A 25,404-nucleotide genomic window follows, 5' to 3' on the forward strand; every position below is an offset into this window, starting at 1 on the left:
AAATTACATTAAAAAAAAAGAGCTCCATATATTTGTAGGCAGAAACAGTTTCGAGAGCAAATATTAGACAGATTTTTCTGATACTTTTTTTGGCTGCTCAAATATATTATTTTCAATTTCTTATGCAAGTTATTTACTGTTTGCGTAATAATTTTCAAAACTTGTTAACTTATTTCACATAAAGAATTGTATTTTCTAACTTTGAATGCTTGTAACTGATGTTTGACTTACTAGCATCAAGGTTTGTTTTATTGGTAACTGCAATTGTGTTGTGTCTGCCCTGTGAGAGGTGACTGCTGAAAACTAATTTCAAGCATTTAAACATTTTTTGGTTGACTTACTTTAAGGGTAAACAGTAAGATATCTGTTATTGTTTCATTAGATCTGGAAACCTGTTGACAGCTTGAGAGCATTACTGTAAATGTGGGAAGGAGAAGTGTCGGTACTAGAGAGTCACCATTTGCTCCCATTCTAGAAAACTTCATGTATTAGTGTAAAATAATTTATGTTATTTATTTATTTGCTTTTGTTAACCAGGAAAGTCCAATGGGCTGAATGAGCCCATTTTCAGTGGAGGCCGGGGAGAAAATCTCCAACCCCCCCAAAAACAAAACAATATGCATAATTAAAGATTATTTAGAGAGTTAATAACAGCATTTAACAATATACAAGAGTAATAACAACATTTAACAATATACAATAGAATAATATGGGAGTCAGAACTGACACAGTAACATAGGCAATGTATAGCAACACTTTATGGAAGACTTGGGTGCTTGGCAGGTATTCAATAGATCAGACAGATAATGATAATCTGCACTTACACAATCGTCCGGGTGAGGCACAATGTGCTGTGATTAAGGGTGAGTGCACAATAGGGAGAGTGAAGAAGAGTGTGGGTATCTGAGAGATGAATCAGGTTAGTAATCAGGTGACTGAGGAATTGGGGATGGTGAAAGGGCATAGCCAATGAGAGGAGAGATGTTGGTAGAGTGATTTTTTGAATGATGGGACATTATTTATAGTCTGTAGAGAAGGTGGAAGTCATTCCAGAATTTAGCTACAGTGAAAGAGTAAAGGTATTGGCCTACAGGGAGTTTAGGTCTCTTAACTTGGATAAGTTATTGATTTTCAGATCTTAGCGAACGGTTTCATTGATAAAGAGTCAGAAGTGAAGCCAGGGCTGGGCATTAGGAGGAATTATAAATGAATTTGTGTGCTGTGGCTAGTTGTATGTAAATTAGGTGTTGCGGGAGTTCTAGCCAGTTCAGGGATTGTAATGAGTGACAGTGGTGGGAGGAATATTTTGCTCTAGTAACAAATTTAGCAATTTTGTTATAGCAGCTCTCCATTTTATTTTTTAATGATGATTTGATGTTTGTCAGAATGGGGCAACATAGAGCAGAGAAGGTAGGAGAAAAGTTTGGGCAAGTATTTTTCTAGCAGATTAGTTTAAAAAGTGTTTATGTCAGTAGAGGGTACCAAGTTTTTGGTGTGTTTTTGTGAAGGTGTTGTGGATGTGTTGGTCAAAGGTTAAGTTATCATCTAAGGTTATGCCAAGTAACTTAGTATGGGAAACTACCACTAAGGCAGTCTTGTTGGAGAAGAAAATGATGAAATCAGATTTATTAATGGTGGTACTTTTTTGGGGGGTAAAGAGCAAGAGTTTTGTTTTAGTTGGGTTGTGGGCGAGGTGATTATTTGTCATCCAGGTTTCGGTAATAGAGAAAGCATTCTGGGTGTTGGTCAGAAGTTCAGTTTCAGAGTTACCAGAACAAATAATAGTAGAAACATCAGCGCATTCAACTACAGATGCATGAGTGAGAGTGGAGTGAAAGTCATTAATAAAAATACTGAATAGGAGGGAGCCTAGGATGTATCCTTGGGAAACTCCGGTAGAAGTAATAAGAAAAGGAGAGAAAAAGTGTAACGATTTGGTGGATTGTTGTCTGTTTGTGAGGTAACTGGTGAGCCAGTTAAGGATAGGTGTGGACAAGCCAAGGTGTGAGAGCTTAGAAAGGAGGTGAGGATGGGAGATGGTGTTGAAAGCTTCAGAGAGATCAAGAAAGAGTGCAGAGACAAGTTTACCATCATTGCAGCTGTGGTTAACAGTGTCTAGGAAGGATAGGAGAACAGTTGTAGTACTATAGCCGGGGCAGAATCCATGCTGAGTTGTGGAAAGTAGTTGGTTTTTGGATAGGTAATCCATCAGTTGAATCTGAATACATTTTTCCATTATTTTAAAAATAGGAGATAGAATGGCTACAGGGCAGAAATTTGAGATGTCTGAATTATTACCGCCTTTATGTAAGGGTATGATTTAAGCTTTCTTCCAAATGGATGGTACATAGGCTTCTTGGATAGATCTATTTATGAGAATGCTTATGGGGTAGCTGATGGAATTCTAAGCGCTGTCTGTATGTCTGCACTGGAATGTACTTGGGTCAGTCTTTGGCAGGCAAAATCATGGAGCATTAATGATAATAAGTATAAACTACAGCTGTAAAGTATAAAATTAATTTAGATGAGGTAGAGGTGCATACTTACACCTTTATGGCCATTTCCCCATGTATATTAATGTTCTTCACTGATGGAATTCATATCTAATCTTGCTAGATCTATCACACACTAATATTGCTGACAGCTTTGTGGGAGTTAAAACTCACATCACCTGTTTACTGCAGCCACAGAAGCACATCTAGTCATTGTTGTGAAACTTCACGGTTGAAGTCATTTTAGTAAAACTAACACTCTGCTTCCCCTGCTACTGCCCCACAACACACACACATACTTCTCTTCTAGTATGACAAGCATGACAGAGAGCAGAGAATACTGTCAGTACTTCTTCAGACTATCAGCAACCTTAGGACAACAACATGCATGCATAAGATGAATATTACAGGATCCCATTATCATTCATCAGTGTCAGTGTGTTGTTTGGTGCAGTGATTGTAGATTTTGAGATCTATCTCGACTGCCTATCATGGCATGTCCCTCCCTTATTCCACCTCTGACTATTTAACTACAAGGATGCAACTTAAAAGACACTTTAGGGTAGTGACCATCCTGGTGAAAGCCCTCCAATGCATTTTGTTAAATACTGAAGAATCAGAACCCACTTGTCTTTGAATTGTAGTATTAACATCTAAAACAGGATATTGTGTAAAGTGTAATTTCGTTTCTCCAGCCCTCCTTCTTAACGTATCTTGTCCTGCCTTCCAAATTTCATTTCATTATTCTCTCAGAAATCACGCACTAAACTGACTTATCTTAGATTATCAGATAAGGTGCTGTTTACTGAATCTGTAATTCTGAATTATAGAATTTCAAGACAAAATAAAAACAAAAAATACATTAATAGTGCCATCAAAATCACTTTTCAGCAACCACTTTCTTTGGAATCAGGATCAGAGCACATTATGTACTTGGGAATGATGGTTCCTTGATGAACATAATATTATCACCGGTTCTACTATAAAATTCTAACGTCCTGAATGTTGTTGCTTCAAAACAATGAAAAGAAAATGCCTGAAACCAAGAAGATGAAAAACTCATTTTTTTGTTGTTGTGTTTTGCAGGTGGTAAGTCCACCTCCACCCCACGGAGACTGCAGATTTACATATACTAACTGCAAAGTTGCACCCGATACAAAAAAGGGAAAAATCTCCCTAAAAAGTGAATCATTGCTGGCAAATGATTAGAAATCACACTGTCAATCATTTCCTGTGGGAGACAGTGTTCACTCTTATGCAATTCGTCTTTTTTTCTGCAAGCTACTGATGCTTGGTAAATTTCCACTCAGGACTATTAAGGGATAGGGAAGCTTATCATCACTGCACAGATTACTGCTGCCATGAAAGTGACAGCTGAGAGAATTAAACAAAAGTAACCAGTTTTGCAGTGAGCAAGCTGCTTTCACCCCCACATCACTTGCATCCCCACTGCCCCAAATAAACAAACCCTGATATTGTAACACCTCAGTGATAAAGCAAGAGCTTTGTTGCCTTAAATTACTGTGATCTCAAAAGAAATGCAACCAGAATGTGTCAAAATACTAAATTAATGAAAAGCAGTGCAATTCTTCAAGTTTCAGTATTACTGTGTTCCAGTAAACTCTATGCTTCCCATATTTGTATGCAGGTGGCATAGTTTATAGAAATTTTAAACACTGTACATTATTTATTGATTTATTTGTTTATTTTCTTATTGGTTCACTTAGTTAACTGGGTAACTGGGCTGGTCCAAAGAACTTTTTCAGCCATCGCCCAGGTCCACAGGCAATAACAGAGCAGCTAAATTACTTATACAGTGCTCTTTGTAACATACAAAATATGCCAATACACAAAATATGCAAAGGCGCACAGAGATTAATCATTAAAATAGTATGCTGAAAAAACAGTGTGGCAATGGTTATCAAACTGTAAATTTGAAGTATTACATGGGATATTGTAATGTGCAAACTGCAAAATGGTTGACCTGCATTATTCAAACATTTGCATTTATACCATGTTTTGTGATGTGTTTTTAGCTGTCTTGGAAATATGGTTAGTTCAAAGGCTATATTTCAACAGGCAAATTATTGCATAATGTCAAGGCAATCTATAAAACTTTTCCTTTTCAGTGGAATTTAAGGTGCATAATGGCCTTTGTAACTGTAAATTACTTTGACTTTGTAGATGGTTATGCATATCTCTCATGAAAAAAGAAATCAGAGGAGGACTGTAACCATTATTTAGCAGGCTGACTGTGAGTGTGTTTAAGAAAATGGCAGTTCTGGCTTTAACCATGAACCACTTTTTTTTCTTTTTTTTTCCTATGGTTTAGCAATGGTTTGCTAGTCTTTGTTTTGTATGAATAAATCTTAGTATCTTATTTTTTGCCATTTGTATTAAATTGGTATTTTATTGTGAGTAACATGAGATCAGTATTAGTGCATATTGAATTCTTGGTATGACAACATTTTTGGCTATGGCATTACATGCCTCTTTAGTTACTAGGTATGAAATTCTGTATGTTCCTTTCAGTTGAGTCAAGGCTCTGTCAATCAGAAGTATTCTTACTTCTGAACCATGAAGCTAGGAGGTAGTAAACAATCAAACCTTTTTTTAAATACTCATCATTTAACAAAGCACTGCCTTAAAAACAAAATACACTAACCAGTATGTACATTAAAACTTAAAAACAGTCTTGGTTGTTATTCAGTGAAAAAAAAAATAAGTCAGGGCAAAATAGGTCAAGAGGGACATTCTACAACTGCCATTTTTGAAGTCATTCTAAAGCTGCCAAGGAAATGATCTGTATGGGAGATGGACTTGTAACCAAAACAAAAAAAGGATATTCAACACTGATAAAATCTTCCCATAAACTTGGTGTGGTTGAAAAGGCATCTTCCTAGTCTGCCACATCCAGATGGAAACTATATTACAGTTTCCAGTTTTATGCAGGTGGCATAATTTACATAAATATTAAACACTGTACTTTATTCATTGATTTATATATTTGTTCAATTTGTTAAGCATGTAGATGGGCTCAAAATAGATATCAAGCCACCTAATCAGTTTTTAGATGAGCTAAATTAGCACCTTACCTCTCTCTTGGAATACTATTGCTATTCTATATTCTGTATTCTGTTTTTGTTGCCTGTAGGTTATGACTATAGAAAATGTGCTTTGGGAATGTGCTGAATAACTTCACAGATTTTCTTTAAAATTGTTTTATTTGCTCTTCTTAAAAAAGACTTGTGGGCTGGGATTCCTAAACATTGTCCACAATCCTGCTGTCTAGTGTGCAGTATAAACCACATATTAGAACTTCAAGTGGCTAATAATTAATCTTTGTGCAATGGTACAGGAACATATGCAATTGCATATCTGGAGAAGTCCAGACACACAAATGGTTTGGAAATGTTGGTTTCACATTATAGACCATGACTTACAAATGTGTAACATTGTGAAAAAGAGCAGATATTTATATGTGTTTGAACTGTGAATATAAAAAATTAAAAAAAATGCAGTTTGGGCCCAACCCAGTAGCATAAAGGGATGAAGTCTTCAATAAGACTCAGGTGACTATGGTTTAGCTACAAGCATGGACACTGGAGGTGCCAGGCAAAGTAAGATGATATTGATTGGGAAAAGACAGTTTGCTAATTCAGGCTGTAGAGAAAGGCTTACTACATTATCAGCACCTCCCAGTGTGTGAGTGATCATTGGTGGAAAATGCCCAGATGGCTCACACAGCTGAAGAGGTAGAACACTGTTGAGTCACGGAGATATTTTTGTGAATAGATGCATGCCTTGCTGCGACCAGGCAGTCATTGTGAAGATTCAAGTCGTAAAACTGGGGAGGGGATTAAGTAGAATGTGTCACTGAATTCTGGGGCACCAGCAGCTGGCCCATTCCCTAATATCTTCTAATATACAACACACATCTTTAGGAGAATGAATGAGCAGCTATGGACACCTTCCTCTGGAAGCCATTGTGCAATCCCTGTAGGAGGCATTGAAAAAATAAGACAAAGCTCACCATCCAAAAACTAAATAATGACAAATTTCTACTCAGCAAAGTGCGGTTCAACAACTGCATCACCTTTGTTTTTGTTAAAATCAAGTCCTTCTTGAGAGCATTAAGCTGCCCCAGGAAAATTTCATGGAGGAGCATGCTATTTTCTTACAATTACCTTGCTGTACTTAGGATATAAAGACATCCAGCCTTTCATACTTACCACAAGCCGGCAATTACCCAACTTTTTCAGATGTGCAGGCATTGAGGTTGCAGCCTACCTTCTTAACCAGATGGAGCTTCCAACATCCCAAATCCCAAAATCTTTGTCTCGCTAGGCATTCTGACATTTTGAAGAATTGTACGACTGTTCCCTGCTCATTCTGCTTGAACTAGCTTCCTCCTACATCCTTAATTGTTCCACATTTTACTCCTCTCCCCTTTTTCTTTTTTTATTTTTACCTATCTGCTTCTCAACTATCTCTTCTCTGATGCTCTTCTTACCTATTCCTTAATGCCTACCATGTCCTCAAATAACAGATAGATGTGCAACTTGAGGATATCCTAATCTACAACTGTTATGTGTGCTCTGTCTGGCCTCTACCACAAGGGACTGTCATCCTCAACATCAAGGTGCCTCAAGACAATGAAACCTGTGAACCTTACCTCCTTTGCCATTCTCTTATTTATACATTCTTGTGCACTCTCACTAGCATTGTGCATCTTACTGTACTGCCATTTTGTTATTTACCCATTGCTGTGCACTTTCACTTGCATTGTACATCTTACTATACTGCTATTCTCTTATTTACACATTTTTGTGCACTCCCACTAGCATTGTACTTCTTACTGTACTGCCACACCAAACAATCAGAATCTCAGGCCGCACGATTAACAAATTTGGATTTTTTTAATAATTGATGCCTTTAACCATTTCAACAATGATTTATGTTTTACAGACCCTAAACTTCTTCACTGAGGTAGATTACTAATAGTTCAGGCTGTGCCTGTTTTTCATTTTTGTTGGTGATCATGGATACTAACTAATTTCATCTAATCCCCTGAATGCTCTCCCTGTTGATTAATGCTTCATTTGATTGCATTTCTACTTTTTGGCCTCTTGCTTATACTTGGGGTCTCCTTGCTGTTTAGAAAACAAAAAAGTGGCTGACAATCAAAGCCACTTGGACTCCTATAAGACAAAAAGGTTGGTTAGTACCCAACTTTAAACACTTAAGGCATGTTCTTAGCTTGCTCTACCTTGCTATGATAGTTCTACATATTTTACAGCCCCTCAATTTTTATTGTATGCACTGCACATATGTTTTGAAGGGCTATCTGTCTACTGCCTTTATTGTTTCTACACTGGCCTCAGTGGAGCCTAACCTATGGCCATGCCTATTCTAAAAAAAAAAAAAAAAAAAAAAAAATGGCAATGAAGACAGTTAGGCATATGGGATTAATACTCATATATCTAGGAATTTTTCAAGTGTTTTTTTGCCTGCATGCTACCCTTTTCTCCTGTTCTCCATTGCAAGAAATGAATATCTTTACCCTGAATCAACAAAATAATTTATCTGATTGGCCTGAGGGTTTAAATTTATAATAGTCTTTCATCCCTCTGGTATAAAAGATTTACACTTTTGTGAGATTGTGCTCATTTATTTAGAGCTTCCTTGTGTCTGGCTTGGACACCGGTGACTGCAAGACTTGGATTGCTTCTAAAACCAGCTGGACCTACAAAGCTGATATAAGTATATTTTTGCACTTGCTCTAACTGTTTCAGTGATATTTAACACTTCTGTGCTGCATATATTTATTTTGTTGAATTTATCACTGTTTCTCAGCTTGCCCTTTTAAAGAAACTGTTTGTTTTTTACTGTACTGCTCTTAGGTTGTTTTAACACTATTCTGATATTTCCTAACTTCCTCTGATACTGCAAAAGCTGTTCTGAGTTTGCCAAACCTTCTGTGTCTGCCAAAATATTTCTAGGTTTTGCAAAGTTTGTGTGTGTTGTGAACCCTTCTCAAGAATACTGATTTTTTTCTAAGGATTCCTGACATTGACAGAATTTTTACTTCCGTTGTAAAGCATTTGTTACTGAACTTGAGCTCAAAGCCAGTTTGTTTTACATTGGGGTTTTTTTTTTGTACTCTGGATGGAGCAGAGAACTAAATTTAACCCATCCAAGGTGGGAACTACTGGTTGATAGCTTATTTGTGCTGGTATGCACAAATGTGGTTTCCCATGCTTGCATATAAGCAAACCTCTCTAGTTTAAAATCCTGTATAGGAAACACTATCTATAGTCTCCCAGTGTTCACAGTTGCTCGAAGAGCTGCCAGTTTGTGCAGATGGTGGTACCACTGCAGGTTATCTAATAGTACAGTACTACTAAAGACTCTTACTTTGACATTTAATTGGCTCTCCTTCGCATCTAGAAATTGTGTTTCCTTGCCTTACATAGCATAGGCTAGATTCAGAGCGGCTGAATCTAGACAGTTTGATATCATTATACTCTTAAACCAGTCATCTTACATTATAAGGGCCTCCCTGCACCCTTGTGGCAGAATTGTGTAGCTCAGAACCCATCCGTGTTGAGGATTGCTGAAGAAAGGCTCAGTTTGGGGATTTCCCATTGGTAGTTGTGTTAAAAGAGTTTAATTTTGCCTGTACATAAGCCTTGTGCTTGCAAGGGTTTACATTCAGTTTACAGGCGCTGCTCAATGTTTGCAACTTTAGTCAGAGGTCTGGAGTGCATACTGAAATCCAAGGCATCCACTGAAAAAACAATGAAAAACAAGTATATTTTAAGCCAGCACTGAACTTTGTTAAATATATTTAATGAATTACTGCTTCATTTTTCAGTTTATGACTAAGCCAAGTTAACCCACTTCCTTCCAAATGCCACATTCAGAATAATCCTCCTGCAATGGGCAGGTAGTTTCCCATCATTTCTCCTGCCAGCTTGATTGATATGGGCATCTTGAAGCAATGTTGCAATTGCGTCATGTATGCCGACAACCATTTACTTCTAAAGCAAACTAACACCCTATTTGAGAGATGCAAATATACTGTGGAATTGGAGTTAATTCTCTCACATAAAAACAATCTAGACATATAACATGTTGTCAGCACACACACTTTGCCTCTCACGCAGACCTCACCTCTCACACAAAATATGGTCACGACACATAAACCCACATATGCAGAGGTACTCACTAAAAGCTTACCAAAAGAACAGAGATTTCCCAAATGCACACCACCCACACTCACCACTAAGTAAAATGAAACCACTACACATATCAACACACATACCCATGTCTCAACAAAGAAGCTCCTAAAGCAAAACACATCAAATGTCTTAATCATAAGTGACTCCATAGTGAGACACACAGATTTCCCCCTCACTAGACTGGACAAGGAGAAGGTCATGCTCAGCTGCTTATCAGGTGCCAGGATCCAACAAATAATGCATGCACTCAAGTAACTCAACAACAAGTACCATTATGATTCTGTCATAGCCCACATTACAGTGAATGACTTGAAACATACCGCTCTGGACTACATGAAGACAGACATGATGGAACTCTCTGATTATGTGTCCCAGACAGGTATGTCCCTAACCCTAAGTAGTATCCTACCCTCACCCAGAATGATGCCACAATATAAACAAAAACATGATTGACTTCAATAATTGGCTCAGCTTCTGGTGTCAGTCCAGGAGGATCCAGTATCTGTTAGCCTGGGAGGATATGCTAGACAGACTTTACTGCTTTGCTAGAGATGGTCTAAACCTGTCACCCCAGGCTTTCGAATACTGGCAAAGGCCCTTGTCTTCCTCATAGTGCCTTTCTTATGCAATGTCAAAACAACATATTTTCCAGTGTATCAAAGTCTAATTGAGACAAACTCAAGGTCATGCTGCTTAATGCTAGGAGTTTAAACATGAAACTGCACTCCCTGGCAGCACTCCTCACCTTGGAGGATGCTGATGTCTATGCAGTTACAAGACATGGTTCAAGGCTGATGAGAGCAACCCAGCCATGCAAGGCTACAATGCCTTCCATACATTCAGACCTCAAAATGAACATGAAGGAACCAAAGGTGGATGTGTATCCTTCTTCATAAAAAACAAATACACTTTGAAACTGGTCAAACTGTATGACTCTCTCAAACTCCTAGACTGAGGGTTTTCACTGTATTCTTAGTAAGTTCACTATAGTACATTACAGTAGAATAATAGGACTGAAAATGTAGTCAGACTTCTGTTTTCATGTATGCATTCAGTTTCACGAAAGACAGTTCAGTAGAAAAGAAAAGATAATCTTACTGGCTAAACATGAGATTTGCAGAAATAGCACTTTTCAGGGAGAGCTACAGAATGTTCCTTTCTCAAGGGAAAGACATGCGTACTTACAATGGAATGCTAGATAAAGAATAGACTGTGAGGCCCATACATGACTAACATTGGAAGCTAAGGCTAAAAAGGCATGTAAAACATTACAGGGTTTTGGTATTTTTAGGAAATACTTCAGACACAGTTAGTTGGTCAGTCAAGTTAGCGTTTGAACTGATATGCAAAAGGTCTTTACAGTACAGTCACTCAAGCCTGAGTAGAAAAGTCAGGTCAAATATCTATACTTTTCAGGAGGAAAAGACTGTTTTAGTTGATATTATATAGGAGAATCAGAATATACTTGCAGCAACTTTGGATATTTATAAGCACTGTTAATGTTATTCAGCATTCCAGAATTTCTTCAGACTGTTATTGTTTATCAGCACTGTTATTGGAGACAATATTTTGATATTGTTAACATCTGATAATGCATTCTTAACCAAACTACAGCATGTAAAGGATTTATTCCAAAAAGTATAAAAGAAGATTTGGCCAATAAAGAACAGATTGGCACCTGTGCAGCACAAGTTTGAGTAATTAACAGAGAAAGACATTCATTCTAGTCTCATTTCAGTTGTTTCCCATTAATTCCAATAAACTATAGTCTTAGCAATTCTTTCACTACTCCATATCCAATTAACTATTGGAAAAGTACCATACCGCATCATTGCCAGTTATAGACCCCCCACCATGAACCAGGATAAGCACACCACCTACCTAGATTTACTGGAATCCCTCACCATACAGCCCAACACCTTAGTTATGGGACATTTCAACTATCCCTCTATAGACTGGTGGACATACATGAGCAAAAGCAAGCTTGCCCAGAGGTTCCTGGACTTTGTTAACACAAATCATCTGGAATAGACAGTCTGCACTCCCTCTAGGGGCTGTAATGTTCTGGACATAGTAATCACCAACATGGGAGGGGGGTCACTGTAATTCCCTCTGTGTGGTGCCTGCTCTGGTTAGGTCAGACCACAAGTCAGTCTCATTTGAAGTAACTACTGGAAGTCACACCCTCACAGAAACAAAAATTGTATAAAAAAACTTTACCAAAGTTAACTACAGCCTACAAAGCGATGGTATAAAAAGCTTCATACTACCTGTAGTCACAGACATCAATGATCACTATGCAGAAGTGCATGCAAATGCCCTGTACAAACACCTAAGTGACTACATAAACTCTGTTGTACCTGACAGGATCAAAACCAGGTCTTCCCATAAAAACAAGCCACCACAGTGGACCTCAAGTATAAATAGGGTATATAACAACAAGAAAAAACTGTTGTCCAAAAGAAAGAGGAATATGACTCTACAGGGAAAGAATTCCTCCTTAAGCCTAAACAAGAAAATCAGAAATCTTGTAAAGTCTTTTAAAGCAAAATGCAAAACTAAAATCGTATCCCTAGCCAAGGATAATTATAAGGCATTTTTTAACTATGTCCAAAGTCTAAAAGGGAATGTCCAGCTATGTGCCAAACTGGTTGTAGATGGGATTACACGTACTACACCAGAAGATGTCACCAACCTGCTAGCTGACAGATTCAACACAAACTTCATCCCCTATCACCACCTATCTTATCCCAAAGCATACCTGACACCAGCTGTCTGCCAAAACACATCCTCAATGGGACCAGATAATATCCCAGGTTGTTTACTAAACAATCTAAAACAAGACCTAGCAGACCCACTTGGTGTTCTGTTTAGTCATAGCTTGAAAACTGGCTATGTTCCTGCAGAATGGAGAACAGCAACAGTAATCCCCCTGCACAAAGAAGGGCCATTAAATGACCCTGGGAACTACAGACCCATAAGTCTAACCAGCCTCATCTGCAAGGCCATAGAAAGAATTATCATGGACCTTATCAACAAGGATATAGGTGACCTCCAAATGCTGGTCCCAACCCAGTTTGGCTTCATTAAGGGTAGAGCATGGTTATTAAACCTGATAGACTTCTTTGAGTGTCACTAAAGCCATGGATGGAGGTAAGACTCTGCACACAGCCTATCTCTACCTTGCCAAGGCTTTCGACACAATTCTTCATTTAGGCATCATTGAGAAACTCTCCCGGATAGGGATTAACCCTTACATTACTAGATGGGTAGCCAATTAGTTCACCTACAGAATACACCCTCTCAAAACTAGTGACTCATCACCAATGGAGTACAACAGGAGTGTCTGCTGGGCCCCTTACTGTTTGGCATCTATTTCTTAGAAGTCAGGGTCAAAGTAGATGGCCTATGGCTTACCAAGTTCACTGGTGATTGCAAACTGCAAGCAATCACTGAGTCCTCCAACAACATCAGCATATTACATGTGCTAACACTAACAAATGATATGCATTAAAACTAAATGCAAAAAAGTGCATTATTATTCCCTTTGGCAAAATGGAATTCCCTACAAATTGCAATATTGACAGCACATTTATGAGTTCCATCCCAGTGGTGCCAGACTTGAGAACACAGGTTGATAGCAATCTGAACTTCAACCACCAAGTTTCCACAGTGGTAAGGAAAGCCTTCTACATAGTGCACCTCATAAGCAACAGCAAAGCATCCAGATCTGGGGATATTATAACTCCACTGTACTCAACCCTCATCAGACCAGTAATAGGGTATAATGCACCCTTTTTAATCTATCTCGCTGGACACCTGCAGCAGCTGGAAGCAGCTGGAGAGACCAAAGAGGTTTCTCACTCAGAAAATACATGGACTCCAAACCATGACCTATGGAGCCAGGCTGAAAGACCTGTCACTTTACTCTGTATCTTATAGGCTGCTGAGATGTGGTTTGTGCCTGGCCTTTAGTGCAATCTCCAACCCTACCCTAATGGAAATGCTGTACATCCACAAGTCACATTGTATTCACTCTAGGGATCTCAACCTAGCTTGTGACATTAACAGAACATGCTGGAGAGACAGATATGTCTGCCAGAGACTGATGCTTCTCTGGAATAGACTTCCTATTCACATCAAACAGAGCGCCTTACTGACCCTATTTAAAAGCAACCTAGATAAATGGATGGGAGACTGCAAAGTTGCCTCTGGGGTGGCACCCATGTCTCTCATGGACGGGGGCAGCTGGTGCTGATTACAGACCCACTCTGTTCATAAATTTGTTCTGTGAACTACCCAAAAAGAACAAATGAAGATACTTGGGATTAACATGGCTAGGCTTGTAAAGGCTCTAGGGCTGCTATCCTAGTAACCTCCTATGAACCTATGAAACTAATTCCATAAGGTGAATGCCCAATGAATGAGTCATAATTTGCATTTTATTCCATTGCTGTTTTATAAGATAATCAGTTTTGCTGACCATCAGCCAGATTATCGTATTTTGTGGAGAAAAAGTGAATTATCTCCTCCAGTGCAATGAATCTTAAGCACTGGTACCCAAATGGCCTAACAGTGCACTTACCTGAAAGGTCTGACATTAAAATACAGCCATCAATGCCATAGTGGCATATGCTTGATCGTCTGTGCCAATTTCATTTCATTTTTCATGAAAACCTCGTATGAGTGCTGGTAGCAGCTCCTGATCCAAGGATTCCCAATGAGCCATGCTTATAATCTGTTTTGTGCCTTCAACATTCCGATGGTTGGTATACATTATTGTCTCGAGTGCTTGAAATGCAAAACTTATGGCAAGTGGTAAGTGTACTTTTGTAGTGCTTATTGTATCCACTAAATTCAAAACACTATAATGCCAGACTTAGTGATCATTGTAGCTGCTGTACAAACAAATTGACAAAAAACCCTTATGATCTATTTCATGATATCCTTATACTTTGAGTTCATGCTTCCTTTACAAAAACCCATTCTTGCAAAGTTTTAATATCCTATACCTCTGTTGGTATTATTGATGGTGACAAGCTTCTGGAGCCAAGGAACAATCATATGAAAATCATATGAAAAAATAACAAAATACAAAACCACACTAAAATGTTCATTTAAAATCATGACATTCAACAATCTATTTTAAACAGTTTAACAATCCATTTTAAACATTCTAAATAAAAAAAATGAAAATTACTTTATAATATTGCTGCTTTTTCATGTAAAATAGAATTCAATGAGAGGTATTCATTGAGGCCAAGTGTTTGAGTGGCATTCAGTAAAAGTTGCAAATGCAACATTCTTGTTTCTAATTTGTCTTCATATATACAAGCAAAAAACATTATTTTCCTTTCTCCCATATCACATGCAAGACTTGTTGCACAAATCATCAAATGCACTAATTCACAAGTGGCACAACTATATTTACCCCTTATAAGGAATAACCCTGGGGAAGTTGGCCACTGTAGCATTGATTGTATCTATAATGTATCTGTATTGGGAGCAGTTAGCAAATTTATTAATTCCCTCAATATTCCTAATTCCTAAGCCATGCTTAGTGTTACAACCTCTCTCCATTAATCATTTTAAATTTTTGTCTTTTTTTGAACCAAGCTTAACATCAAGCCCTGTTGTTCCTAACATAACTGACCAATTTTTTCATAATTTTTTTTATGTCTGCGCCCTGTGGGTTGAAAGACAAAATTAATGACCTAGAATAACCATCAGACATTTCCAGCTTTTTAATTAATAAACAAATTCTGTGGTCACTTCAATAACAGGGCAAACAAAACATTGTTTTTGTCATTGACTTCACAGGCAATTTCAGTTAACATGTCCATCAAATTATATAGTTTGCTTCAGAATAATATATCATTAGAAACCAGATGGCTCAATCTGATCATTTATCCTCTTAATTTTTTTGCCACAATGGATGTCTGCTGTAGTAATACAATAATTACTAGAAAATGTGGCCTTTCTGAAAATATTTAATTCAAACTCTGATGACCACTATTTTACTGACAAAAACACTAAAACGATTTTTTAAACAGGAAATATAATCCATTCTCCTTTTTTGATTAGTTTGTCTATATCATGTGATTGGTTCTCATTTTGTTTACAAAGGAAGTGACTTTTTTTTTGTCATGTGATTCTTATGAAGGCCTGTTTTAAAATGAGTTCTATTAAAGTTATTTTTGTTTGTTTCCAATATGTTTGAGTTTTTTTTGCTTTTTTTCTAGTTGTTAGTATACACCTCACAGGTTTTCTTTGTTGCTTGGTTTAGTCTCAGAGTTGACATTAATAATTAGCATGGCGTGTGGGGTTTTTGCTCTGAGGTTAATCCTTTGAGCATTCATAGAAGTCAGTCTGCTAACACTGTGTTGTCAAATTTAATTTGTCAGTGTATAGCAGTTTGTTACAAGAAAATGCAGCACAAAGCACCTCAGCCAAATGAAGCAGCTATTCTTGCTATGCAGTCTAATTTACAAGCTACATTTAAAATTCAAAACAAGACATAAAGGCAACTCTGAATTAAGTATGAAGGATCCAGAAATATCAACACATTTTCTACTCTCACTACAAAAAGAAAACAGAAAAACAGACATGCCCAGTGTAAACAAAACCCTGGCATAAATAAGCAATATTAACACATTAGCAATAAATTAATTTAAAAGCCCACATACAGAACTGGATTAAAATAATAAAAAAATACTTATGTGATATTTTTGAGACTGGTAGTAAGGTCAGAGCCAGACAGAGCTGGGCAGTTCAGTAGTTTTGTGTAGCATGGAAATGCAGTAAAAAACAGCCTAACTAAACTCAGCAGCAGATCTTGCTATGCAGCATAATATAAAATCTATGCTAAAAGGTCACAACCAGCCAGAATGGCAATAATAAATTAATCTTGGAGCCAGTAGATTGCATAGACTGACATCAGCATTCCTACTCTGAATAAAAAAGTGTGCAAAGTAAATAAAACTGTGGAACAAATTATTAGAAAAATGTACTTTAAAAGCACACCAATGGAGCTAGATTAAATAAAAGCCAAACACTTCCCCGATGTCTTTACGACTGGTAGCTTGGTTAAATCTAATTAGAAATGATCAATGCAGTATCAACAAGGAGTACAGAAATACAGCACAAAGCAGCTGAGCCTAATGAAGCAGCAGAGCTTTGCTATGCTGTAAAGTCACATCCAAAAAATATCTCAAAGGAACAAAACTCTAAAACAATAAAGAACATTAACAAATTAACAGTAAATGTACCTTAAAGGGTCATAGAAAGAAATTGGTATAAAAACAAAATCTCTGATGTCATTAGCAGTGATATCAATGTCGAACTTGGTTAGAATTGGTCAATTCAGAAGCAGTATGCAGTAAGTAAATGTAGCATAAAGCAGACAGCAAAATAGAGCAGCAAATCAAATGATGCAGTTGAATGTAAAATCACACTTAAAATGCCAAAGAAAGTTGAGAAAAAAAATACAAACATGGAACAAACAAAACACACAAATCCAGCAAATTTCATACACTCATAAGAAGAAAGTTAAAAATTACCCCAAACAAGCTAAAGCTGTTTGTTTTCAAGCTCAAAAGGATTGCAAGACAAAAATGAGTCCAGTTTTAATAAATACTTGCTATAATAGTGCTTGTTTGTTAAGTGAATAATGGTTAAGTTCTATCTTTATTCATGCACGCATGCATGTAGTACACTATTTAATAATGGGAAAGAAAGTGTATACAGCAAATGAACAACAACAAAAAAGGCTTTAAAAAATATAACAATTATTCATAAAATGAGTATGATTTGCTGTTCTTAGGTTCATAGGTTCATAGGTTCATACTAGGCTATCTGCCCAAGGGCATTTATAAGCCTAGCCCATAGTTATGTGGCTTTCGCCACCCCTTTAGTTTGAATAAAAACTATGCCTATCATTTTTCTGTGCCTCTGTCAAGCAGTGACACTGAAGTAATCCCTGGGGTATATCTGCGATCTCCCATCCATTGGTCAAGATTCCTCTTGAACAAGGCCAGCGAGGTGCTCTGCCTCACATGTACCGGGATTTTGTTCCACAGCATAGGGAGTCTCTGGGTGATGAATCTGTCCCTCCAGCACGTTCTATTTATAACCGTGTCAAGGTTTAAGTCTCCGCCCTTGTGGTTCTGAGGGATCTAGATTTTTGAGGTGAAGCATATTCATCAAATCTGGGTTTGACATGGCCTTATATGTCAGGCACAGGTCACCTCTGAGCAAGCGGTATGAGACTGAATAAAGCTGGAGTTCTTTCAGTCGGGCAGCATAAGACATATTTTTGAGACCCTTTATCCTTTTGGTGAGGAACTTTTGGGGCCTTTCAAGCTGCATCAGGTGTCTGGTCAGATACATTCCAACGGGCATTGTACTCAATCATAGGTCTAATGAGTGATGAGTACAGGGGACGATGACCTCCCTTGATCTAGATGTGAATCCCTTCATGATCAGGTGGGCGATATAGAAGGTTTTCCTAACTACTTTAGCAACATGAGTGTCAAACGAAGACTACTGTCAACTTGGGTCCCCAGATCCCTGATGACTTTTCTGTGCTCAGTGGATTGTCACCTATATGGTAGCTAGGGGTAACCTTGTTTTTCCCGAAGGGTATGACTATGCATTTTTGGCGTTTAACTTCAGGCCATGGCTCTGGCACCAGTTATCCGTTTCTGTGAGGCCCTTCTGGAGGATATCTGTGTCAGATGTGTTTTCGACTATGGCGCCCAGTTTGCAGTCATCTACAAACTTTGTCAGCCATAACCCTCCTGTGTTTGCTTGTACTTCAGAAAAGTAGATGCCGAACAAGAGTGGACCCAGGACTGAGCCCTGTGGGACACCACTTGTGACAGGCTTTGAGTCTGACATGGCTCCAGCAACTCTGACCCTGTGGGTTCTGTCGCTTAGCCAGTTTGCAACCCATCTTGTGATGTATGGGTTTACATTCAAGCTGATGAGTTTTTCGATGATACCTGAGTGGGGTATTGTGTCGAAGGCCTTTGCCAGGTCGAGGTAGGCTGTATGGACTGCCTTTCCCTCATCAATGGCCTTGGTGACTGTCTCGAAAAAGTCAACCAAGTTTAAGAGGCAGGATCTGCCTTTGACAAAGCCAAACTGGGTTGGATCCAAAGTCTGCAAGTTCCCTATGTCTTTATTTATGAGTTCCATTATGATCCTCTCCATGGCTTTGCAGATAAGGCTTGTCAAGCTAATGGGGCGGTAATTTCCAGGGTCTGTGGAGGCACCGCCCTTATGAAGTGGGACCACAGTCGCCGTGCGCCACTCCTTGGGTACGTATCCTGAGGTGAGGCTAAGATTAAACAGCTGTCCTAACTGTGGGTTTAATTCCTCGTTGAGTTCATGAAGCACACAGCCGGGGACACCATCCGGTCCCATGGATGCTGTGTTTTTGCCTTAGTGAGGGCAGTTCTCACCTGGGCGTTGGAGATGTTTGGGGGCAACAAACCTCTGGAATAGATATCTCTCCTTTTGGGGGGGACGGGGAGGAGAAGTTTGCACTGAACCTGTCAGCCAGTATGTTAGCAATGTGTGTAGGTTCAGTAATTTTCACATCATTTTGAACTAATTCTGAGCATATCTGGGAGTTTCCTCCTAGGTTTCTAACATAGCTAAAGAAGGCCTTATGATTGTCTTTAGAGTCCTTGGCGATTTTTCTCTCAAAATTTGCCTTGGATGATTTTATGAGAGCTCTTAGTTTTTACTTATAATGATCAAAGGTGTCTTACCTTTCAAGGATTTTGCTCTATCTTGTAGTAGCTTCCTCCTTTTGTTGTAGAGCTTGTTTATGGCTGGGGTCCACCAGACTGGACGCTTGCCTTTGGTACAGAGAGTCTTAGTTTTGTTTGGGATTGCCTGATCCATGCAGTCCTGTAGGTGCTGGTAGAAGGCATTTGTAAGTGATTCAGCGGTTTGAGTAATGTTTACCACTGGCTCAGGGGCCTTAAAGGAGACCACACTAGTTTTTAGAAGTGTGAAATCGGCTTTTGAGAAGTTTTTCACTGTGGTCTTTTTGTTTCAGGTGGGGGCGGGATGAGGACCTCCAGCGAGATTAGTTTATGATCTGATCTCACCAGTGAGGGGTATACTTCCGGTGTTGAACATTTTGATCCCATGTTCGTGATGATGAGATCAAGTATGTTTTCACCTCTTGTGGGGATGGTGACTAGTTGTTCCATGGCATTTGAGTTTATGAACTCCAGGAATCTTTGGGTTAGAGTGTTCGGGCTTGAGTAGTGTTCCCAGTCTATATTAGGGTAGTTGAAGTCACCTAGTATGATGGTGTTTGGAGATACATTTATCCCCTCCAATGTTTTCAGGAAGGCCATGTGAGGTTCCTGAGTTTGAGAGGGTGGCCTGTAACATGCTACAAATTGCAGAGCAGTCTTGCCTATGGTTAATTGCACCTGGATGGTCTCAGATGCATCGTGCGTTGCCACCAACCTTGAGGTGTGGGTGTCCTTTATGAATATGGACACCCCCCCTCCTTTCTTGTTGTTGTCCGGATTTTGGGGCCGGAACGTATGATATGAGGTGAAACCTGTTAGTGCTGGGGTGCTCTCAGGAGCCTTGAACCAGGTTTCTGTCACAGCACAGACATCGATGTTCTCCATATTGAGAAGGGCCTCGAGTGCGTGCATCTTGAGATTGAGACTTCTGGCATTGAGCAGCATTACCCTTAGTTTTTTTCTTTTTTGGTGTTCTAGGGTGGTAGGTTTAGAATTTGAGCCTTGCCTAAAAAGGCACTATGGGGTGGCAAGAGCCTTTGCCAATATCCGGAAGCCCAGGGTGACAGGTGCAAGCCGTCCCTTGAAGCAGCGTGGCTTGTCCAGCATGTCATCCCAGGCAGACAGACATTGGATCCCCTTTGAATGACACCAGAATTTAAGCCAATTATTAAAGCTGATCGTCTTATCACTGTATTGTGGCATCATTCTAGGTGAAGGTAGGATACTGCTCAAGGTCAGGGTCATACCTGCCTGGGCTACATAATCAGAGAGCTCCTCGACGTCCCTTTCATGTAGTCCAAGGAGGTACATCTCAGGTCGTTGACACCAGCATGGACAATGACTGAGTCGTACTTGTACCTGCTGTTGAGAGACCTGAGTGCTTGCGTTATGTGGCGGATTCTAGCGCCCGACAGGCAGCTTACTGTGACCTTCTCCTTACTCAGTCTGGTGAGCGGACGTCAGTGTGTCTGACTATGGAATCACCAATGACAAGTGTGTCTGGCATTTTGTTTGGCCTTAAGGGCTGTGACTGTTTGACACTCTGACTGTGTGGTCTATGTGTTGCATGTGTTGGGTCGTGAGGTGGTATTTGTTTGGGTGTCTGCTTTGGTGGCCTCTGCTGTTTTGGTAAATTTTTGACCAGAGCCTCCGAGTATGTCTTTGTGTGAGTATGTGTATGATTTGAAGTTGTGATGGTACCATGTGTGACTGGGTATGTATTGTGTGTGGTTGCCTTCTCCTCCTGTCTGGTCTTGCCAGTCCTATGTTGAGAGAGCTCAGCCTCCAGTTTGGCCGTATAGTTGCATCTCTCGCATGTATTTGTGTTTTGTGGGAGAAGGAGAGGATTGTCTGTGTACATGAGGCAATTGTAACATTGCCTCAATATTCCCAGGTTCACCAGTTGAGCTGGAGAGGACACTAGCAACTGATCCTCGACATACTAGAAGTAGTAGATAAAGAACTTTCAAAGGACTCGGGAAGTGGGTTTTGGGCTGGTGGGGTACTATCTATAATAAGAGTGCTTTATCAAGGTGCAAGTACTGTAGGAGTAAGTGCTAGGCTTTACAGATAGAGAATAGTCTACTTGGGAATCAAGTAGAGATGAACTTTTCAGTTATAGGATATGCTGGTTAGATCAGCAGTACAGTTTAGCGTGTTTTATAGCAGGGGCTGAAGGGAGCTAGGAATTGGCCCAAAACGACCAATGGACTACTAGTTTCTGGCTGAAACTTCACCAAATCGGACAAAAGGCCGCTCAGTGCTTCCCACTCCCACTGGTAAGCAAAGAAACTTCCCTCCTTCCTAATAAGGCAATGGATCAGTAACAGGAACTAAAAACAAAGCCCAGGGATCAGCAACTCTGAAACTGGACTACTCTAGTTCAGTAAAGTGGGGAAACAAGAGATTTTTTTGTTTTATTACAGGGATAAGCCAAAAAACAGACAGTAAATGCTATAAATGCTGTAAATCGGCTAGCGCACTTTAGTGTGTAGCCTACAGAAACAATTTGCAACAATTAGTAACTTAACGTGCAATAAACAGTGTAAAATGCAGAAATCACTTAAAGTAGCAGTAAAACAGGCGAAATGCAGTCGCTAGCTTAATAACAGTGGGAAAGCCACAAAAATACTTATATCTGGTAGAAAGTCACTCTTTTAGCTCTCTGCTGCGTGGATCACTCTGCAGGCCACCACGAGGATCTGTGCAGAGTTGGTACAAGCTGGAAAACACGTGTTTAGCGTGTTTTATAGCAGGGGCTGAAAGGAGCTAGGAATTGGCCCAAAACGACCAATAGACTACTAGTTTCTGGCTGAAACTTCACCAATTCGGACAAAAAGGCTGCTCAGTGCTTCCCACTCCCACTGGTAAGCAAAGAAACTTCCCTCCTTCCTAATAAGGCAATGGATCAGTAACAGGAACTAAAAACAAAGCCCAGGGATCAGCAACTCTGAAACTGGACTACTCTAGTTCAGTAAGGTGGGAAAACAAGAGATTTTTTTTTTTTTTTTTACAGAGACAAGGAAAAAAAAACAGACAGTAAATGCTATAAATGCTTTTAAGTGGCTTTTACGTGGTGCTGCACTGAGAAATATACTTTAGTGCTCAATATAAAATACATTTACAACAGGTCTATAATGAGTTATATGGCTGTGACATTCAGAGGAATTCAGAAATGAGTAGAACAGGTGAAACTCTACTTATGGGATTGGGTGTTTTTTTAGATAGTCATAAACTAAATATAGTGCAATAAGATTTAGTCTAGATGTATATTTAGTACCACTCCTGAAGCACTGAAAGTTTATAAAATCACTCAGTCATGGTAACTGTTTCTGAAAAACACTAACTGGTTCATCCTTGCACACCTGTCCTTATATTTTACTCAGTGGAAGTAATGGTTGAGGAATTAAGTATGTGAGTAGCTGTGTGAAATACCATGATATTGATCTGTATGTTATGAAATGTGCAAATAAAACTTAATTTAGTAGTACCTTTATTTTTGGGAACGTTTTTTTGTTTACATTTCTATTCATTTCTTAATTGCAAACTAATTTGAGTAAGGCTGCAACTTTTAAAATTAGCAACATGCAAAAGAAAGGGGGGGGCACAGTGTAAACAAAGAACTTTATCAGTGTTTATTTCTCAAAAAGCAGGATCAAAGCCAGGGACTCAATTGTTTATAGCTTTGCTAGGCAACTCATGCTCAAACTCAAATAAGAGTTCAGACAAGCAGTTTTGGGAAGAGAAACCTATTTAGAAGATTCTATAGGAATGAGAAGTGTACTAACAGGTTCTCCTGAGAGTGCAGTTGATGCATGGAACAGACTACCAAATTGCATTAAAGCAAGTACTAGTGTAGATATTTTAAAGAACAGCCTGGGGACTTACTATGGGAATAACTGTTTTGGCATATTGGCAGGTTAGAAGATTATTACTGTCCATGCTTGAAACATTTGCACATATGTACGTATGCATACATGTAGATTGGGGAGGGGGTTAGGATTAGGGTGTGGGCTTTTAGAGTTTGGGAATGGGAAGGGAGATTTAAATTTAGAGCGCGATCAGAGGATTTAGGTTTAGGCGGGGGGTGGAGTTTTAAGTTTAGAGAATGGGAAGGGAGTTTTAGGTTTAGAAAATGGTCAGGGGATTTAGGTTTAAGGGGTTAGAGCTTTAGGTTTAAAGAGTATGAAGGGGGTTTTAGGGTTTGTGAATGACCGGGGCTTTAGAGTTTGAGAAAGAGGTTTAGGGTAAGGGACCAAGAACTTATGTTGGGAACTGGGGGGAATCTTAGGTTTAGGGTTTAGATTCTGGTAGGTTTATATAGTTTATAGGACTGGTTGTGGGGAGTGGTATGAAGAAATGTGAGTGGGAATTAGAACATTTGCTTTTTCTAGCAACTGGCAGTGAGCAATATACAGTGAGTTATTAGCATGCAATCACCTGTAGTAGATCCAGTCAAAAGGCTATGCACTATTTCAAAAATAAAATATAATGCAGATCTAGAAAGAAATATATTCAGACAATGGATAAAATAACAATTTGTGGCTGGACAAATAGAGCAGCTCCCATTGACCTGTCTAGAATGACAGAGGGTATTAAACCAACAATTAAATGGGTGGTGTTATGTCAAAGGGCTGTAGATGTCATCATAGAATGACAGAGGGTATTAACCAACAATTAAATGGGTGGTGTTATATCAAAGGGTTGTAGATGTCATCAGCAGTCTTTTTTTGAATGTCACCACAGGAGTTGCAGTTGCAAAATATAGGAATGGAAGGGTAGTTACAGACAGTAAACAAGGCATGAATAAGAAATATTGTTTCTTTATTTCTGTCTTTAATATCTGTAAAGCCTCACAAGTTGCATGCTATTGTGTTAAGAGGCAGTCTGGAAAAATTATCTACTCAGAATCATTATTAATGCACGTGAAATGTAAGTCAACAAATTGCAGCATGTTCACAGTTTATAGATAAACCATGAAGTGATATACTGCCAAATGTGCTGCACATCAAAGAACTGAATTAGATAGGGTATAGGCATATTACTTAGGCCCACATCTGCTCATTGGTCTGTGTGTCTGTTTCTGCTAATACCCTTTACCGATTTGCCTTTTTACTTTGCACAGGACTATAGCAGTCACCTGACAGATACAGTATGCAGTTAGTATTTTTCATTCATGATTCCTAAAAAGTAAGAATTATTCTACAAGTAACCCGGCCTGTCTAAATGTCAGGTTCATTCTATAATGTCTGCAAAGTCTTCTGTATTCTACTGCAGATAAAATCACATAACACCATTACTAAAGAAATGCTTTGGTCCCATAAGGTTACAGTGTCATTCTCATCTTCCATCAAAATACAAGAATCAACTTCACTTTTAATACCCTCTACAAAAAGATATCCCAGTACAAACAAAAACATACAGCTTTACATACATTCATTTACAATTTGTTGAGCACTTCTAGCCTACTAAAAATACAACCCTTTGTTAAAAAGCATTGGGTTTTCACCCCCAAAAAACTCCTCTGTGCCATCAGTACCTAGTATAACAGATCAGTGTGATGTCAAAATAAAGTCATCCTGCCACTTGTTGCCATTATATAATGAAAAAAGAAACTAAAGACTTGCTAAACCAACTCCAGCATGACACACCTGCTGAAAATGACCAGTTATAAATCTGTTTCTTCCTATGAACAGGTTATCTCCCATATAAGTTCAGTATATCCCTTACACAAAATATAACTTTCATTTGCAACACTGCAATAGTAAATCCTCTAAAAAATGCAAAAGATTTCTACAACCTCAGACTTCGGCCTCATTTTAATTATCCTTAGGGAACAATGTTTGAAAAACTGCACAGTTTGGAAAACTGCACAATTATAACCATCTATAT

General features: G+C 38.8%; 1 protein-coding gene across 1 annotated transcript in view; it reads left to right on the forward strand.

Moving 5' to 3' along the window:
* Positions 1-25,404, forward strand: part of LOC122797757 (transient receptor potential cation channel subfamily A member 1-like) — a 1,751,748-nt gene that overhangs the window by 634,116 nt on the left and 1,092,228 nt on the right. Inside the window, exon 17 of the mRNA XM_044066281.1 lies at positions 3,579-3,581. Coding sequence (XP_043922216.1) covers positions 3,579-3,581 — 3 coding nt within the window. The remainder of the gene's footprint in view (positions 1-3,578; positions 3,582-25,404) is intronic.

The sequence above is a fragment of the Protopterus annectens genome, chromosome 3.part1 (genome assembly GCF_019279795.1).
Source record: "Protopterus annectens isolate FY-2018-M chromosome 3.part1, PAN1.0, whole genome shotgun sequence".
In the NCBI taxonomy this organism is placed as follows: domain Eukaryota; kingdom Metazoa; phylum Chordata; order Ceratodontiformes; family Protopteridae; genus Protopterus; species Protopterus annectens.